At 48.6% G+C, this 20,111-nt stretch overlaps 1 protein-coding gene across 4 annotated transcripts in view; it reads right to left on the reverse strand.

Moving 5' to 3' along the window:
• The window catches only part of SHQ1 (SHQ1, H/ACA ribonucleoprotein assembly factor), a 186,502-nt gene that overhangs the window by 35,365 nt on the left and 131,026 nt on the right, over positions 1-20,111 (reverse strand). For all 4 annotated transcript variants that reach the window (XM_088459759.1, XM_088459758.1, XM_088459760.1 and 1 more), the window contains 2 exons: positions 14,234-14,357; positions 2,403-2,523 (listed from right to left, as the gene is read on the reverse strand). In XM_088459759.1, the coding sequence (XP_088315885.1) occupies positions 2,403-2,523; positions 14,234-14,357 (245 nt within the window). The remainder of the gene's footprint in view (positions 1-2,402; positions 2,524-14,233; positions 14,358-20,111) is intronic.

Raw genomic sequence — 20,111 nt, forward strand, 5'->3', positions numbered from 1 at the left:
TACTCTGTACTGCTGGGAGACCCTGCTACTTCCATAAAATGCTCAGTCTGGTTTCCTACCTCCATTTTGTTTGAGGTACAGTCAAAGATTGTGAAGGCGGTAGAGAAATATTTAGAGGCAATGATTACATAGGTGAGGCTGGGGGAGGGGTCTTGTAAGTGAAAATGTGATGTGATAGTGCAATTTGGGATCTTTGGTTGAGTGAAAGAAACAGTTAGGATGACTTGTGGCAGCACGGATGGTGTAATGGTTAGCATTACTGCCTCACAGCACTGAGGTTGTGGGTTCGATTCCCACAGTAAAATATTTTAATGTGGGAGGAGTGACGAATAAATTTGATGTCTGGTCTCTTGCAGTTAAAAACTCAGTTTAGTACGCTATGCAGAGTACACATTAAACTGCCCTTGGTTGGGTAATACTAGAAACCCCTTCCCTATCTGCAGGACTACATAGCATACCATGGCTCTATGTATAATAAAGAAAAATGGATTCTAATACACTGTAGAGAGTAGACCTTAAACTGCGGCTAATACTACAATGGTACTTCATTCTTCACTCTCTGCACTCCAGTATATAACAGTAACTGATGCTCCTGCCCGTCACGCCAAGTTTCACAAGCAAGACAAACCTGGATGTGTGCTAATCACAAATTGGACTTCAACATGACACAAGCAGAAATGTGAAGGTGGAATCCACCTTGGTAAGATTATCGCTGGTATATGTGATCTCTGTAACTTTGGTCAAATTGCTTTTTATTTCCAAGTTCCTTCCATATATTTATATCTATTTTCAGTATATTTATATATTATATTTTACAGGTTTTCATTTCAGTTGCCCTGGGATACGACGTAACATTTATGGGATTCAGTCATAAAGTTGATAGTCACAATCATATTGACGACACCACAATTTCGACAATCTTGTCGTCGACATTATTGAAATGTCAATAATCGACGTGGTCGACGTGAAATTCCGACAATCTCAGAATGTCGACATTAGGGTTAGGCTGTGGGACAGGAGGGTTTGGGTTAGGCACTAGGGCAGGGGTGGGGAATCTCCGTCCCGCGGGCTGTATACAGCCCGCAAGGTGAAATCATCCGGTCCAGCCGGCTGTCAGCGGCAGCAGCAGAATCAGCATAGTGTAGCGGCTGTCAGCGGCGGCAGGTAGCGCAGCGGGAGAGCAGGGATGTCAGGATTGTATTCGGCGGCAGGTAGCGCAGCGGTGGAGAGGGGATGTCAGGACTGTCATCGGCGGCTTTTAGCCAATGACAGCCCTGACACACCCCTTCCCCCGCTGCGCTATCAGCGGCAGCAGGTAGCACAGCGGGGGGAGGGTGTGTGTGTCAGGGCTGTCATCGGCTATCAGCGGCGGGAGGTAGCGCAGCGGTGGAGGGTGTCAGGGCTGTCATCGGGCGGATTAGTGCAGGGGCTCTCTCCCTATCAGCGGCGGCAGGTAGCACAGGGGGGGGGGGAGATCAGGGTGTCAGGGCTGTCATTGAGTGGCATGCAGGGCTCTCTCCCCATCAGCGGTGACAGGCAGGCAGCACACAAGGGGGGGGGGGGGGGGAATCAGGGCTGTCATCTGGCTGCCATTGAGCTGGTTAGTGCAGGGGCGTGCAGGGTCTCACCCTAACAGCGCGGGCAAGCAGGCAGTGGTGGCACAGCAGGGGGTATGTACAGTCAGTGCTGTCATCAGGCTGGTTAGGACTGAGAGGACCCCAGGGCTGCCTTATCAATCTGCCTGTCACACATCCATAGGGACTGCCCCTCCAGACTCTGCCTGGCAACATACCAAAGAGAAGCAGTTACTTACAGCCATCGCATTAAGGGTGAGTTAATAACGTTTTTAACCAAATATAGGAGGAAAATTTTAAGTTAATAATTTTGTATGGCCCCCGAATGATTTTCTAAAAATCAAAATAGCCCTTGGCAGAAAAAAGGTTCCCCACCCCTGCACTAGGGGATGTTAGGGTTAGTCTGCGGGGGGGAGAGGGGTTCGGTTAGGCTCTAGGAGGAGGGATGATACTTTCTAGACAAAATAAACAGCTCTTACAATCAAACAGTATGTCTGCATAAAGCCACAGCGAGGGTCATTTATGGAACGCAAAACTCCAAGGCTCTTTTTTTTTTCCTTTTAGAGACAAATACGGCCTACCTTCAAAAACTGCATTTTGTATTGCGATGTGAGACTACTTAAATCAGAAGATGGTTTATAAGAGCTTAACTTTCTAGGGCTCGTTCCCAGGACCTTAAAGTGGGTTTATACCCAAAAAAAGATTTAGGCAAACAAATAGACAAAGCTCGTACAAATAAACCTAGATGAGGTGCATCACACGCTCAAAATGGAGAGAAGAACAAAAGAGGAAAATAAAACAACAACATAAACAAAAAAAAAAACGTACTTGACTTTTTGAATCCAGATACAGTAGTCTGTAATATACAGATCATTGAGAATGTAGGCAGGGTCATTTGCTTGGAATGTTGCATGGATGTCCAGCAAAGATTTCAGAACAGCAGCTTTCCCTGAGAATTAAAGTCAGAAAATGAGTGTATTCTGTATTGTCAAGGCAACATTTAACATTAAAGTGAAGTAGAATAGACATAATAAAATAAAAAAATATGAGATATGGTAAGAACTTACCCTTGTTATCTCTATTTCTACGAAGTCCATAGGGTTCCACAGGATACCTTGGGGTATAGGTGTGACGTCAGTCGCAGGGCACCAAAGAGTTAAGCTTTCAGCCTCCCAGGATGCACTAGGTCCCCCTCCTATACCCCGCCCCCAGGCCAAGGCACCTCAGTTAGTTACCAAGCCATAGGCCGGAGGAGGAGAAGGAAGAGAGAGAACAAAGATCTGGACACATACAAGAATCACATTCTCACCAGAGGGAGACGGAAAACCGGTGACCAGAGCAAAGCCCATCTGCAGCACAGGTGCGACAGGGCGGGAGTCCTGTGGAACCCTATGGACTTCGTAGAAATAGAGATAACAAGGGTAAGTTCTTACCATATCTCATATTTTCTACTTCAGGGTCCATAGGGTATCCACAGGATACCTTGGGGATGTCCCAAAGCAGTATCCTTTAAGGGTGGGGACGCTCCTGTGCAGAAAGGAGAATCCGCCGCCCGAAGGAAGCATCCTGAGAGGCGAAGGTGTCAAACCTGTAATACCTCACGAAGGTATGGACAGAAGACCACGTAGCAGCCTTGCAGATCTGAACTGCCGAGGCACCACGTCAAGCTGCCCACGAAGGACCCACAGACCTAGTGGAATGAGCCTTCAGAGAAGGAGGGACCGGTAGGCCTTCATGAAGATAAGCTTCAGAAATAGCCATACGGATCCAGGCTGCCAAAGTTTGCTTTGAAGCAGGCCAACCCTTTTTACAGAAGCCATAGAGGACAACAAAGCGTCCGACTTCCTAAACAAAGAAGTGCGGTCCACATAAGTCCTTAAGGCCCGCACAACATCCAAAGAGGCCTCACCCACGGAAAGACCCGGTGAGTTAAAGGCCGGAACCACTATTTCCTCGTTAACCTGAAACTGGGAAACAACTTTGGGGAGAAACTCGGGCCGAGTGCGGAGCACTGCCCTGTTCCCATGAAAAAAACCAAGAAAGGGGGTCTACAAGAAAGAGCCCCTAACTCAGAAACACGTCTGGCTGAAGCAACGGCCAGAAGGAAAACAGTCTTAGCTGTTAGCCATTTAATATCCACTGAGCCCAGTGGTTCAAACGGCGGTCCTTGGAGAGTCCTCAGGACCACAGCCAAATCCCAAGGCGCCACAGGTGGAACAAAGGGCGGCTGAATACGGAGAACACCTTGCATAAAGGTGCGCACATCCGGGATTGTAGCAATCCTACGGTGAAACCAGACAGATAGGGCCGAAACCTGTACCTTCAAAGAAGCAAGGCGAAGCCCATGATCTAGTCCCGCTTGCAGGAAGGCGAGAATCCGAGACAGACGAAACTCCCGCGGTGCATAACCTCTCGGTCGACACCACTGGAAGAACGTATGCCACACGCGATGGTATATCCTCGCGGAAGACGGTTTCCGAGCTCGTAACATGGTACACAGCATAGAGCTGGCAAACCCCCAGGACCTCAGCATGGCCATCTCAACAGCCACGCCGCCAAAGACAGCCGAGTCAGGTCCGGGTGAAGACAAGGACCCTGAGACAGAAGGTCCGGTTGTAGCGGCAACCGCAGAGGACTGTCCACGGACAGACCCTGAAGGTCTGAGAACCAGTGCCGTCTGGGCCACGCGGGAGCTATCAACAGGAGCGTCCCTCCTTCCTGTTTGAATTTCCGGATTACCCGTGGAAGAAGGGAGACCGGAGGGAACAGGTATGCGAACCTGAACGTCCACCGGACGGACAGAGCATCCACCAGAGACGCCCCTTCGTCTCTTGTGCGAGACCCGTACACCGGCAACTTGTTGTTGTGCCGGGACGCCATGAGGTCGATTTCTGGAAGACCCCACCTGTCCACCAGTAGTTGAAAAACGTCCGGGTGCAGGGACCATTCCCCTGGATGAACGTCCTGGCGACTTAGAAAGTCCGCCTCCCAATTTAGCACTCCCGGGATGAAGACCGCTGATATGGCCGGAAGATTGCGCTCCGCCCAAACCAGGATCCGAGAGACCTCTACGAGAGCCGCCCGACTGCGAGTTCCTCCTTGCCTGTTTATGTAGGCCACGGTGGTAGCATTGTCCGACTGGACCTGCACCGGGTGACCCTGGAGAAACCGCTGTGCCTGCAGGAGAGCATTGAAGACCGCACGGAGTTCCAAGATATTTATTGGAAGCTCCGCTTCTGTCGGTGTCCACCTGCCCTGGAACAAGTGTGGACCCGAAACTGCTCCCCAGCCTCGAAGACTGGCGTCCGTTGTCAACAGGACCCAATTTGGAACCCAGAACGGACGTCCCTTGTTGAGGTGGGTCATCTTTAACCACCACGCAAGGGACAGGCGAACCTCCGGGGTGAGCACAATCGTCTGGAACTTCAGAGACTGAGGCAGCCCGTTCCACTTGGACAGGATCAGGTGCTGCAGAGGTCTAGAGTGAAACTGGGCGTATTCCACCATGTCGAACACCGACACCATGGAGCCCAGTAACCTCATCGCCGAGTGTAAGGACACCCGGCGGCTGTGCAGACAACTGCGCACCCTTGACTGTAAAGCAGAGATCTTGTCCTCCGTCACGAAGATCCTTTGCTGTCCCGAGTCCAATAAGGCTCCAAGATGCAGAATCCTCCGAGACGGGATTAGAGTGGACTTCTGCCAGTTAATTAGCCAGCCGTGCCGTTGCAGCAGTGCAATGGTCAGGTCCAAGTGGTGTAACAGGAGCTCTGGAGATCCTGCCACCAATAACAGGTCGTCCAAGTACGGCAACATGCGGACTCCTTGCAGCCGCAGAGAAGCCGCCATGACCGCCATAGCGTCCTGTATGTCCAATGACACCATGTAGTCCCCAGGTTCCAGCGCCAGAATGATGGACCGTAGGGTCTCCATCCGAAACTTCGGGACCCGCAAAGACTTGTTGAGTGCTTTGAGGTTGAGAATCGGACGATATGACCCATTGGGTTTCTGTACCAAAAATAGATTTGAATAGAAACCCTGGCCCCTCTGGGAGAATGGAACAGGCACTATAACTCCAGCCTGGAGCATAGTGTGCAATACCTTCCGCAGCTCCGTAGCCTTGTTCCGGTCTGATGGTAGACCCGTGGTGAAGAATCGAGCCGGGGGTCTGTGCCGGAAGGAGAGGGCGTACCCGTGAGAGACCACCTCCAGAACCCAAGTGTCTGTCGTAGTGAACGACCAACACCGGGAGAACTGCAGCAGGCGGCCTCCCACCCTGGGATCCCCCAAGGGGAGACCCGGACCGTCAGGCCGCAGGCTTGTCATCTGGCTTGGGGGCCGGACGTCTGGTACTCCATGCCTGTTTCCGGGGCTTGCCCGATTTCTTAGGGCCAGCCTGTCGAGGAAACGACTGTGGTTTGGGCCTGCCCTGGGCCCTAGATGACCGAAAGGACGATGGTCCAGAACCAGAAGGAGCAGCGGCCGACGGGAGACAAGCAGATTTGGCTGCCGCCAGCGTGGCCACAATCTTATCCAGATCCGGACCGAAGAGAACTTCTCCGGTAAACGGCAACGCTTCCAGACCTTTCTTGGATCTGCGTCCGCCTTCCAGGATCGCAGCCACAAGGTGCGACGAGCAGCTACCGCTGCTGAAGAAATTCTAGACACCAGAGTACTAATGTCTAGAGCCGCCTCGTTGATGTAGGTGGCCGAATCACGGAGATTGCCAATCAACTCCGCTTGTTCGGCCGGACAGTCGGATTCAAAAGAAGCCTCTAATGAATCCGCCCAGCGCTCCATCGCTCTGGCAACCCAGCAAATGGCCATAGCCGGCCGTGCTGCCCCCCCTGCAAGGGAATAAGCGGACTTCAGGCAGATTTCTACCTTGCGGTCCGTAGCATCCTTAAGGGAGGACATGGATGGCATCGGCAATGTGGCACTACGGACAAGACGGGTCACGTGAGAATCCACCTGTGGAGGGGATTCACACTTAGCAAAATAATTATCCGCGAACGGATAAGCCACCGCCAGGCGTCTCTGCGGCTGGTATCTTTTGCCAGGTTGTTTCCACACCTCCTCTAAATGGTCCACCAACTGACCCGAAAGAGGAAAGACTGTGGCATCGCCCTTCACATCTTTGAAAAAGGCATACTTAGATTTAGCCGCTGGGGGAACTTCGTCCTCAATCACCAAGGCTGTGCGGACCGCCCGAATAAGTCCAGGAATATATACTTTGGACTTAGCATCAGCGTCCTTAGTATGGAAAGGTTCCTGATCGTAAGGATCCAGAATCTCCCCATCATCAGACGTCCCTTCGTCATCCTCATAAGGAGCGGACAGAGACGCCACCGGCCTTTTATGAGGCCGCATCACAGACTCCCCTTGCAATACATCCGACAAGTGCTGTAAAGAACTCGTCAGGGAGTTAACCCACGCTGGCTCCTGAGAACCCGGGAGCGGGGAAATAGGGAGACTGTGGGGTACCACCAATTGTCGTGGGAACCCCTGCATGGGTGACGACACCACAGACTGCTGGGACAAACCCATCGGAGTAAACGCGGGCTGCGGAGCTAACTGGCCCACTAAAGCTGTTAACGCCTGAGCGAAACAAGCCCAGGGCGGCTCCTGTACCGGTGCTGTAACCGTAATAGGCCGCGCCATGGACAACACTGCCGGCAAAGGCCCTCCGCGCTACCCTCCCCCTCCGCTAACGGTACTTTGCACGTGGTACACTGTAGCCGGAGGGGAAAATCACTTTCAGACATGATGGCACCACGTATGTGACCTCTCTCACCAATTAAGTATTAAATAGGCGAGAGACCACCCTGCAGCACCGCACCGCAAGGGCTTTAGCAGAAAGAACAGGGACAGTAATAAAGCTGACAGTTTAGTGAAGAATAGTTACAGGCAGCGCTAGCACAGTCACATACAATGCAGAGAAATAACAATTCCTGCACTAACAGCGCTGATCACTCAACTACACAGACACAGGGCCTGGTAGGACACAGCGCTGCATACACAGACCTGAGCCACAGCGGAGGAGAGGTATGCGGGGGGACCCAGACCACGATGCTTCCTTCCAGACTTCCAGCAGCGTTCACCATGCGTTGCAGAGAAGATGGCCGCCGAGGAGCAGAGAGAAGCTGGCCTGGGGGAGGAGCGCTGACACAGGACCAGTCAGCACAGTGCAGAGAGGGCTGTGTGCAGCGGGGGAGGCGCCGGCTGTGAGACAGGGAAGGCGCGCTCCCCTGGCATGCATTTAACCCCTGGGACGCCGCAGCGCTACCGCTCTGCTGCGGTCCGCTGTCCCAGGGGGTAGTGGAAGCGCAGGTTGGTCGCCTGGCTCCACGCTGCAGCCAGTCCCCAGGGAGCCCCCTGCCTGGGGACTTAGGACCATGTGATCAGCGGGGACCCACCGCGGGACCCCGCTGCTTACCTCTGTCCCCCTTGAATCCGGCCATGGTCCGGAGCATCTGGGGTCACCGCTAGCTGTGACCCCAGACGCCCACCAGCATCCCCGGATCAGTACCGGCGTTCTGGTACCGGCGGGGTGTAGGGAAGACAGCATGGACGTCAGGACTGACTGTCCATGCTGTTCATCCAGTTGTGCAGCCACAGCTGCATGAAGAATAAGCTTCAGGGGCTCTTCTAGCCCCCACTCCAACAGGTGCACCCGACTCCGGCCGGGCACCAAACTAAACTGAGGTGCCTTGGCCTGGGGGCGGGGTATAGGAGGGGGACCTAGTGCATCCTGGGAGGCTGAAAGCTTAACTCTTTGGTGCCCTGCGACTGACGTCACACCTATACCCCAAGGTATCCTGTGGATACCCTATGGACCCTGAAGTAGAAAATAATAATTATGAGGCAAGTAATATTTAATAGTTATACAGGTTGAGTCTCCCATATCCAAATATTCCGAAATACGGAATATTCCGAAATACGGAATATTTTTAGCATGACTGAGAAAGTGAAACCTTTGCTTTTTAATGGTTCAATGTACACAAACTTTTGTTTAAAGCACAAATTATTAAAAATATAGTATAAATAACCTTCAGGCTGTGTGTACAAGGTGTATATGAAACATAAATGAATTTCATGTATGTACACAAACTTTTTTGATGCACAAAATTATTAAAAATATAGTATACAATGACCTTCAGGCTGTGTGTATAAGGTGTATATAACACATAAATGCATTCTGTGTGTATATTGAGGTCCCATTCCCAAGACATTTCATTATTTTATGCAAATATTCCAAAATACGGAATATTCCGATATCCAAAATACCCCTGGTCCCAAGCATTTCGGATATGGGAGACTCAACCTGTATTTGATTTGTAAGGGAGTAACCCCTGTATTCCCCTTTTACCTGCTGCAAATGTTCAAATTGACATACGGGCAATGGTAATACTGAAGGTAAAAAAGCTACAAGCTAAATAGCTACCGACTACAAAGCAACAGTGACCCCTGATGGCCAAATTGTCATGTAAAATGGTAAATTAATCGCATATTTATTCCATTCACCAGCATTTCTCAAACATAGGAGCCCCTTCTGTAATTTAGTAAGGAGATATTTTATAGACTGACAAATATCTCAGTATATACGGCTTTTATATGCACTCTGTGACCATATATGTTAATTGTTGATACATACTGTAAAACGTAGGCCCATACAGATTGGAAGATGACTTTCAAATCCTTACTACATTTTTCTTCAGCCTGCTAGTATGAAATCAATTTAAATTTGTATACAAGTTATCTACTAGTATCCTGGAGTATTCAGCCAACATATAATAAGTGAGTTTAAATGTGTAATATACTTTTTATGTGCTTATGTTATATATTTCTTAAAATTCAGCCTTTAAACATTTTTGGGCTAACTAGTTAGCGGCCTGCACAAATGACAGGACATTGTCGTGCCCGTCTTAAACTCCCGTTTGAGCGCTGAAAATTACTGCTCGGTAGCTTGGGGTGGCTGGAATTACAAACATCAGCGTAGCGTCAGAGTATGCGGCCGACAATTAAATTGCTCCGTTGGGCGCCATCTAGTGGCCGCCGGTGCGCGACACACTTGAATTCCCCCAATGGAGGTGGGGAGTAGTGTTAGCCTTTTATTTATATAGACGCAGAGCTGAACGCAGGTCAATTCTGCGCATTCGCCACAGCCTAGTGTCTCCGTCTACAGGTGATGTTGAGTCGCACGCAAATCAGTTGCACTTTCAGTCACTGCTCACATGAAGTATTTAACTTTAAAGAACTATATTTCAATCATGTCATTCTGAGAGGTCGATTCATTTAGCGGTGACTTACTCATTGCGGCGAGTTAGTGTGGCTGTATGCGGCACTTACGGTACCTACCGGACTTGCGTATTAATGTTCGCAACTCCATAGGGGCTACAAAAATGCACGAGTCTGGGGTGAGATCGTTCCGCAAGATGGAGGGTCCGTTAGCGGAATTTCTACTCTGTTACAACTGCAACTCACCCCCTCAAGTCTAATTGACCCGTCAATTCTATTTAACACCATGCAGCCATTAAATCAATTTCAATTCCGATTTAGCCACTGGATGGCGAGGTTCTATTTGTGAGCTTGACATTTAACTTTTACCCTCCACCAAATAAGCAATATGGAGTCTTGTGCTCATTTTAAAGAGCTTTGCCTGCGTCTACAGGAGGCCGCTATTTTGTGGACTAAAACAATATTCATGACAATGCACCTTATACATTCATTAGAGAAAGGTGACAACACTGAAGCCGCTGGTTTCTATAGGTTGCCCTGACTATACACTGAGGACCTCATTCAGAGTCTCTCGCTAGATGCGATCGCTCGCCCCCAGCGTATGCAAATTTGTCAAAGTGACGCCACGGGAAGAGATCGCTCACCAAGGCATAAGCATGCCCACCATGTCTTCGTGAGCTGCCAGCGTACCCCCAATCGCACAGGCAGAGCCGCCCACCAGCACACGTCATCTCCAGGAAGTGTATTAAAACATTGGTACATCGAGGACAATCGGAAGCGATCGCAGCGCTTGTGGTTGCCTTATCCTACCGCAAGCACTGCGAGGACTTCAGTGTAAAAAACAGGCAAGTGACGTGTACTATGACGCTGCATATTAATTATGCACGCCTCTAAAACGGCGTTGAAACACTCAGGCACGCCTGCGTTCACACCTCCACTTCCCCGTTATTAGTGTCCTGCCCGTTACCACCCACAAACGGCCTCTCCTGTCACTCATTTCACTGGGCTGTCTTTGCTGGGTGAGCGAGCGGCCTGCGATCACAGAAAGTAGTTCGCGCATGCGCAGAACGAAGCGTGCACGTACGCAAACCATCGATCCGCTTGCGAGCGCACAGCGCTAGCGAGAGACTCTGAATGAGGTCCTCAGTGTTTATGAAGTTTAACTCCCGTACAGGGTTCTTTAAATGGCTCTAGAGCTCCACACGTCTGTGTGTTCCTGGCTCCGTTACACGCTGGAGATAAAAATAACAGATATTGTTGTCTAAACTCAAATGTCTTTTTGGCATTCCTCCGCGTTCTGACATTTTCACACCACTTCCCTTGGCAGGCGACGCGCTGGGCTACAATGATATCCAGATTGTGTTAAATAAAACACACATTTCCCCATCTAACACAAAGCCTGAGCTTCCCCACAAAGGCACAAACAGAGAAACCCTCAGAAATTCATGCGGTCTGCGGTGGCCCACACGCACACCCCACACCCAGGAACGGTCATTGCAGTTGGTGCCTTTTGGTGAATGAGCAGAGAGGAGAAATGTTATTGGGAAGGGGAGGCGAGGGGGGGCGATAGGGCACAATTACACAGAAACACAGAATGTGAGGGCAGATAGACACGAGCTGGACATTGCAGTCTGCCAGATTCTCATGTTAGTAGCCTCCAAGCACTGTTCTATTCCTTTGCTGTGTTTTCCAGATCGAGGTGATGAAGATTGTTCTAGACAACGGTTACTCAATCATTAAATATGGTCTTTCACATCTATTCTGCTTTCTTTCACCGGTTTTATATGTGGTTTCTTTAGTTCTAGAATTTGACTTATTTTGGAGATCGTGCCTCATTGACAAACTTAATTTAATTAAAGCAAAGGATAACTATACCCGACCATGGGTGCACCTCGTTTCGACTAAGTCAGGGATATTTTTTACTCCTTTCATCCCCCAGATCCCGATGTTCACAGAGAGGTGAGCATGTCCAAAGCATAAGCTAGCTCTCCTCTGGTTCCCACCCGTCTTCTTCGCTCAACAAATGCACCCCGTCTCCCCTGCCAACTGATCACTTCCTCCCACTCCCGCCCTCCAAGATTGTGCCCGTGCTGCTCCCTACCTATGGAACTCCCTCCCTCTCCCTATCAGACTCTCCACAAGTTTTCAATATGGCTCTCAAGACCCACTACTTCATCAAGGCCTTCCAGCTCTCATCCTAACCCGCTGCTACATGCTCCTTCCTCCCTGTCTCTCCCATCTGTGTGACACCTGATGGTCTGCCTCTCCTCTTTTGAAAGTAAGCTCTCACGAGCAGGGCCCTCCTCCCTCATGTGCTTCTCCTTACTTATACTGTCTTCTACAGGTGTGCGGTTCGGATTTACTTGGATATGTTCGGTCCTCATAAATGGCATCATATTGGCTATCCGGCTCTCACGTGTTCTGGATAGCCAATAAGATAAATCCGAACTTGCGTTAATTTGGCGATAAGAACCGAATAAAACAGATACCGCACATCTTTCTTCTACTACTTACTCCCCACAAGGCACCTTACACTTCATTGCCGACTCCCTACTGCTTATTTTCAGTGGTATAATCGCTAATGCAGCAATGTGGATAAACCATGTCCTTGTCCTGCATTGTACTGTACTGGAAGTCACTGGTTTCTTATTCACCTATTGGTTTATGTACTTTGTAAGGCGCTCGCGGAACACTTGTTGCGCCATATAAAGAATAATAATAAAAAAATGCCTCACAGTTGACAACAATATACCAAAGTACAGATGTGTCCACATACATCTAGCCTCCTTGCACATTAAACAATCCTTCTGCCGTTGCGTGACTCGGTAGCGCTGAACGTATTTGTGTGATACTTTTTACCTTCAAATGTGTCTTATGCGCACAGCGATGCTGATAGCTAGCACAAACAGCTTCTGCTGATTAAAATGATATGCGGCATGCCCATATGCTGTGAACGACTGCGGGTGTATCTGCATGCGAAATGCTACGTTACAGTTTCAGCGGCTGTAACACTGTAACGTAGCGTTTCGTATGCAGATGATGTCCTCCACAACGTGTCTGTCGACGGCGACTCCCTCACATCATCTTCTAGCGTGCCCTCTTAAGTGGTTAACGAAGCCGAACTTGGCCTTGAAAATTCGGTTGTAGACACCACAGTATAACGGTCTGCTAGGGTTGACTGTGTAGTTATAGGAGGGAGTCGAGAGGGTTTTCAGGATTTGGCGCTTGGCGTCAAGGTCATCTAAGCGCAAACGTTAAAAGTTGTCAGTTCCATTTTTAACAGCATTTTGCCACTCCATTCTACCCAGTGCGAGTTCCTCCCAGGTGTCGTAAGACAAGGCCGCTTGAAGCCAGGTGACGCTTCAGGACATCCTTGTACCGCAGGTACTGACTCCCAAGCCTTGTGCTTTCCACTCGAAAGCTCGGGAATAGAAAACCGACTTTGGCAACCTCGAGTCATTCATGCGCACTAGGTGTCAACACCATCTCCACTGGCCCCTCATCAGCAAACACTCCATGACGTTCATCTTAGTCTGACGAAGAATCTCGGAGTTTGGGACACGATCCTGCCAACTCACATGCAGAATTGCCCAAAGGCATCTCAGGTGGAGGCTGTCCAGTCTTCTAATGTCTTCCCTGTAGAGGCACCAGGTCTCAGAGGTGTACATCAGTAAGAGAAGCACGATTACTTTATATACAGTGAGTTTAGTCTGCAGCTGGAGATCGTGAGACTTCCATTCTCTCTGATTGAGTTTGCCGAAAGCAGCAGCTTCCTAGGTACTGAAACGATCGTACTTCTTCAAACTGTTTTCCACCCGGGGTGACAACAGCGTCTTTCGCAGGTCCAGCCTGTTTGGCTTGCATGCCTACTGAATGGATGCAAACAACTTACGATGACTACAGACGCGTTTCGCTGGAACCAGAGCATCTATTACATTAATTCTATAAAGCAGGTTACAGATCATCAAACAGGAGATGAGGTATGCAGGGCATCAACAACCGAAAGCCAATCACAGGATTACAAAACTACCAGCAATGTTAATTGTAGACAAGTCTGAATGGAAGCGGCCAGGTCCATCCAAAAGAACACCCGCAGCGCAGAATAGTGACATCACAGCAGAGAGATTGTGTTGTCTTAATCTTCTTTATAAAGAACAATTTCATACATGCAGCTTGTTTTGTGTTTGACTCACCCATTTCATTGTTTTTTAGTCTATTTTTGTGCCATGCGGTCAACAAAATGATAATCTCTGGAAGAAATGTGTAATGGATGTCTGTACGATGCATTAACACGTGATTGGACAGTTGCAGCACTCATCGAATCGTCATGCCAAGAGTCCTTCAACCTTTTCAAACGTCTCCCAGACCCAATGCAACCCTTGGAAAATTAAGCATAAAGCGGATAATCCCACATTTCTTACCCAATCTCAGCAGTGAGCCAGTGTCCTGGATAGCCTTGGTCACCAGGCAGAAATTCCTGTACAGTGGATAGCATAAGACACGCCTTCCAAATGCCACCAGGACATCCTTAACAGACGTGTAATTCTGTTACAAAAACAAACAAACAAAAAAGTTGCTGATGACCATGATAAACCAGGAATAGGCAACCTGTGGCACTCCAGCTGCTGTGAAACTACACATCCCAGCATTCCCTGCCACAGTTCTGCTGTTAGGGCATAGTAAAAGTGTGGAAGGGAATGCTGGGATATGAAGTGACACAGGTTGCCCGCCCCCTGATATAGGCAACATTCTACACATCTATTGTACACTATGGACAGCGACATAGCTCAGGAAATTCACGCAGAAAGACATTATACAGAGACGAGATATGAAAGATAAAAACAGATGGGTAGTCAGATAGGAAAAGGAGAACCGGACCATACGCATTTTGTGTTCTCTTACATTGGTCTGATATTTCAGCATATGATCCTATCAAAATCAATAGGAGGATTAAAGGACATGGTGGAAAACAGTCATTAGCACTACCAGGCTGCAATGAAGCACGAAGGGGTTTATGTACTAAGCCTTGGAAAGAGAGAGAGAAAGTGGACAGGAATAAAGTACCAACCAATCAGATCCTAACTGTCACTTTACTGGCAGTGTTTGAAAAATGAGTTAGAAGCTGATTGGTTGGTACCTTATCTCCGTCCACTGTATCTCTCGCCAAGGCTTAGTACATACAGATGTGTCCAGCTACATCTCGCTATGAGTGCCGCGATTTTCTGCGTACGTAGCAACGATGTAGCAGGAGACCTCTGAAGACCCCAAAGTGACCTGGCCGCTTGATCTAAGAGCTGCATGGATGCCTTTTAACCGATTTAGGCCCGTATTCAATTTGAAGCGTTAAGTCCGGATCCGGGTTAAGTTTCCGCCGATGACGTCATTATCGCCTGTTTTGGTTCTACCCCGTATTCAATTTGAAAGACTACCCCGTATTCAATTTGAAAGACTTTCCGGCTAGACAGAAAGTCTATGCAATGTAATAGGTGGTAAAGTATCGCCTAGGAATGGCAGGCGGAAAAAACTGCAGAATTGGGGTTTTGGGGTACAACGTTGTGTGAACCCACGTGCAGCCTTCAGACAGTCCCCCAAAGGTAATCTGTGAAAAAAAAAAAAAAACTTGACACCCCAAAAATTTACTTTCAAAAAGGGGGCGAAAAAAAAAATGTTGGGGTACAAACTTAAAAACTAGCGAACTTGACTCTGGGGGGTTCCCCAAGAATGCCCCAAGTGTTTTTTGATTGCAGGTGTTTGCGGCAGGTGGATTTTTCACGATTTTTTCAACTTTAAATATGCTGACCCCCATTTTCAAGTACCCCAAATTTGCTGGGATAACTTATTTTCTGGAAAAAATACTCCTAAATACTATTCTGCATTCAGGTATAGAAAAATGCTACTTAGCAGCCATTGAGTCCATTTAAAAACACCAAATACCTTCAAGCCAGCCAAATCGGGGGGTACCATAGTAAACCCCCATGTCAGAGCATCATTTGGGGGTGGGGGTGACAGGCTGATTTCCTCAAAAATGACAGTACTTTCCGCTTGTTACAGTATCGCCGGGTGCGTTTACACGTACTTTGAAAATTGAATACGGGCAAAGTCTGGACGGCCACGATACTTTAATGCCTACAAAACAGGCGAAGTCGGCGTTAAGTCCGGGCCACGTTAACTTAACGCGGCTCGGCTCAAATTGAATACGGGCCTTAGCCGCCAACATGTGTGCCAAACGAGCAATATCCACGTCGCTCAGGTCAAGCACCAGGATCAGCACGAGAGTTGTGAAATTGCATTATTATTACAAGTGCCAAATACTTTGCTTATAGTCCATTTAAGCCCATTGACAGCAGAACGTCACCGGTATCACCTTAAAGTTTGTGCAACAATCCTCGCACGTGCAATCTGGCCAAATGCACTGATTGTACCAGCGCACTATTTTCTCCTTTACAACCATTCCAGCAAATCAGCATGTGGTATTTATAGAAGACATGTGTATATAGTTGATCTTTACAAATGATTTATGAGACAGTTTCCAAGAAATTCAGCTCTGACACAAAAGGGAGGGGAGAGGCATAAAACATGGCCCCCTCCAGCGGGCTGCTGATCATTGTGTGCCATGGAGAATAAACAGCCAGGAGGTGTTTGTGAAATCCCGGAGACTTTGCAGTCGGCAATTTGCCATTTTTCAAGGGTGTACTCTGTGTGTAAATGAGGCTGTTCTTATTAGACATCAACGATTACTACAGATTAAAAATTGAATCAGCATCAGCTCTCCAGACATTTAGAGCTTGTTACATGAATATTTTACTTGTGCTGCATTAAATTCTGCTAACCCTCCGGCTGCTATAATGTGTCTTAGCGAGAGGTGTATGGAATCGTCGTACAATTAATGCTCTTCATAACACAAAAGAGGCTGATTCAGGCGCAAATGCGTTTTGCGAACGGATCTTCCGTTTTTTAACGCTGCACGTGCTCCGCGGCTAAGCGCGCTCATTTATGGTCGATTCCGAGTCAAAGGCAGCTCAGTTGCATATTTACTGGTGGCTGAATGGGCATTATTACGTTCTGCATTCGCACGCAGGCTAAGCGCAGTGAAGGCGTGTTGAGGACGCTTAGACAAGACTATAGACAATGCTGAGATGAGCGTACGCAGATTCTGATATCTGACGGAACTCTTGTACCAGGTATAGAGCTGGTTTAAGTGCGTACATACGATAATGACGGCTGTTACCACAAGCGAATGGATAGAAGCTGTGCTAGCTACACTGATGCTTGAAACTCATCCGCATTCAGGGCACGATTCAGAGTTGTACGCTAACCCAATGATTTGCGTACATCTCCGATATTTTGGGGTCTGCACATGAGCAGGACCCGTTCTGAGCATGTGCAAAATGGGACCTGCCATCTAACTCGCAGGGACCCCTCCAAGCCGCAGTATGATTGACCGGCTGCAGCGTTTGGGAGGGGGCACGCCTGGCCACCGTTCATGGAAAGGGAGGGTGGTGGTGGCACCATTGTTTTCCGGGAAGGCGCAAGCCAAAGTTTGAGTCGGTGGACGCATATTTCTTGGCCTCGCAAGTGAACAGGGCCCGGCCGGGCTGCAGTAAGCTTTAGCTTCTGCAGTGTGGCCTAAGGAGCAACCATCGTAACCGATGGTCGCGATGGTGACCAGGGTCGCAGCGCTGGGAACGCAGATGCAGCAAGGTGTCTGTTTCCTGCAGTATTAGCATTTAAGATAGGCAGATTGCACAGCCGCTTGTGCGCTGCTCTGCAATTCCGTCCATCTCTGAATCAGCCCCACAGGTCAGTGCATGCAATTGTGAATAGGCCCCAAAGTCAGCTACACATTGAGTGACAGAGGCGTCACTGAATACCCAAATCATGGGGTGTGTCTAATCCACATGATTCCTCCGCAATATGAGCAGCCGGAATCAGTAGGATTCGCGCCGGCGGTTCAAATCCCGACAGCGGAAGCCAGGCAGGGGTGAAGATCCCGACAGCTAATTTAGGTAAGTACCACTAACCTAACCCCCCCAACCCTCCTTTAGGGTTGCCTAACCCTAACCCCCCCTTCCCCGCAGCCTAAACCTAAGTTTCCCAGGGGGGGGGGCTGCCCCTATCCTCTCCCCGGGGGGTAGCCAACCGCCCCTTTCCCTAGCCTAACCCTCCCGGGGGGGCTGCCTAAGCCTAACCTCACTCCGGGAGCCCCTAACCTTACCCTCCCCCCCCGTGGCTGTCCGTGCCCGGCACCCGGCTTTCCTTCGATTGGGATGCCTGGCGTCAGGCTCCCGGCGTAGGGATTTCGACGCCTGTCATTACACCCTTGCCGGTATTAGACAGTCGGGATGGCGACGGTCGGCATCCCGACTGCATACGGAACAGCCAGGCCCTGTTATCCTGAAACATGTTTATATCATTTTACATATATTTTGAAGTAGCTAGATATGTCTATTTAGATTTCTATGTATACGGTAGATAGATATAGATAGATTACAGCGGTGATTCTAAAGTACGAAAAAGTGAAGGATCTTTTATTTTAATAAATCAAAGTAAAACTGAGACTGACCTCACAAGGGACACGAATATGGAAGACACCTACGTGGCATAAACTATATGTGCTTATGAGCCAGGTAACTAATACTAGTTTGCCGCTTTCAATTCTACAATTGAAATAATTTTCCGCAGCTAAGAGCATATACCTATGTATATTGTATCCATGACAACAGACTTTATTTTGCTATTTATTTATTTTTTTGCTTTAAGTCAGCAACTGGAAGCAGACAGCGTTTCTGCTGTATCGTACACCGATTCCCTAGACAGACAATGGAGCAGTGTATAAAGGTGTAAACCAAGCCAGCCTCTTGTGAAGCACGGACGATCTCCGGTACACAGCGGGATTCCATTTGAACGAAAGTAAAACTAATAAATAATTTCTTGAGCAAAGAGTATTGTGTCAATTACCAAGGAAAAGACAGTGCAGTTCTCAATGTACTGGAAAATAGAACTATTTCTTGGCACGCTTTCTACTTCAAAGAGATAAAACAAGATGACTTTGCCGAGGGTTCAGAGGACGCATGTTTTGAATGCTCCGTTAAAGCCCTCTTTAGAACTATCTGTGACCAGAGTAATCTGCTGTAAAATGCTCCATATATTGCAGCAATCACTTGCATATTGCCCCTCTCCAGACACTGCCAAGCACCAGCACAATGCATTACTACACAGGAAAAAACAGGTACTTGGACCTGACCATGGCCAGCAGAGCTAACACTGCAATAACATGGGCTTTAAAACACAAACCACTGAGGTCTGGGTCTGCTCTGCTTTAGGGGATGATTCTTCAGAACCTACAGTATCTATATATACTGCCTTGTGTTCAGCAAATGACTGTCCCAGTAACAGCTCATAAAGCTCTGGTCCTAATTAGGCCTGGCTATGACATCTGATTAACCAGCTAACACTCTTGATTCGTTAGCGTCAGATCCGCATTTCTAGATCCATACCAAGTCACGCCTACTGTCTCCGGTCTACAGGGCCTGCAGCCTACAACTGTAATTTGAGGTCTCCTGACCTGGCAACTCTACTACCCCTGTGCCCTGTAGAAGACTTGCCTCCAGATTGACTCTCAATTGCTCTACACCTCTATGGGCAGCCCCAGACATCCCACACAGAGGCAATCCATCCCAGGTTTGCATAACTTATTCACCCAATAGCTATGAAGCCTCTGCTCCGTTGGATTCACCGGATGTGCTGTTCCACGCCGACGTCTTTACTGAATCAGGTCATTAGCTAGGATTTATGGGGCCTTCCAGCTTTCCCCAGTTAATCAGAGCTAATGAACCATGATAATGACTTGGACTAAGATTCCTCTGCATATCTGGTCAACCACAGTATGCCAGAAGGCTTACCTTGGAAGAGCAGATAGGTTTCTTTAATTCATACAACACCCCCCACATCTAGGCCTCTTGGCACAGATCCCTGCATAAGGGCTCCAGATAATAAATTATCTTGCTAAATTATTTCTTCTGAAAAGGGTCAGGCACATGTCCTAACACTATGGGGGGAATTCAATCTTTTTTTTGTGCGACCATTAGTAAAGGTATGTTGCGGTGGACGTCTCGAGTGCCGCTTTCTTATGCTGGGTACACACCTGGCCAATTCGCCGACCTAACGATTGCATACACACTTACCAATTGTTCGGCCGATGTGTGTGCGCCGACATCACAACTGGGCGGGCATTTACATTTTTCAAAACTGTCAAAATTTGCTCGTTCTTCTCAAGCCCCTACACAGGCTGACCCCTCC

The sequence above is a fragment of the Taudactylus pleione genome, unplaced genomic scaffold (assembly GCF_031769625.1).
Source record: "Taudactylus pleione unplaced genomic scaffold, aTauple2 ptg000934l, whole genome shotgun sequence".
Lineage (NCBI taxonomy): Eukaryota > Metazoa > Chordata > Amphibia > Anura > Myobatrachidae > Taudactylus > Taudactylus pleione.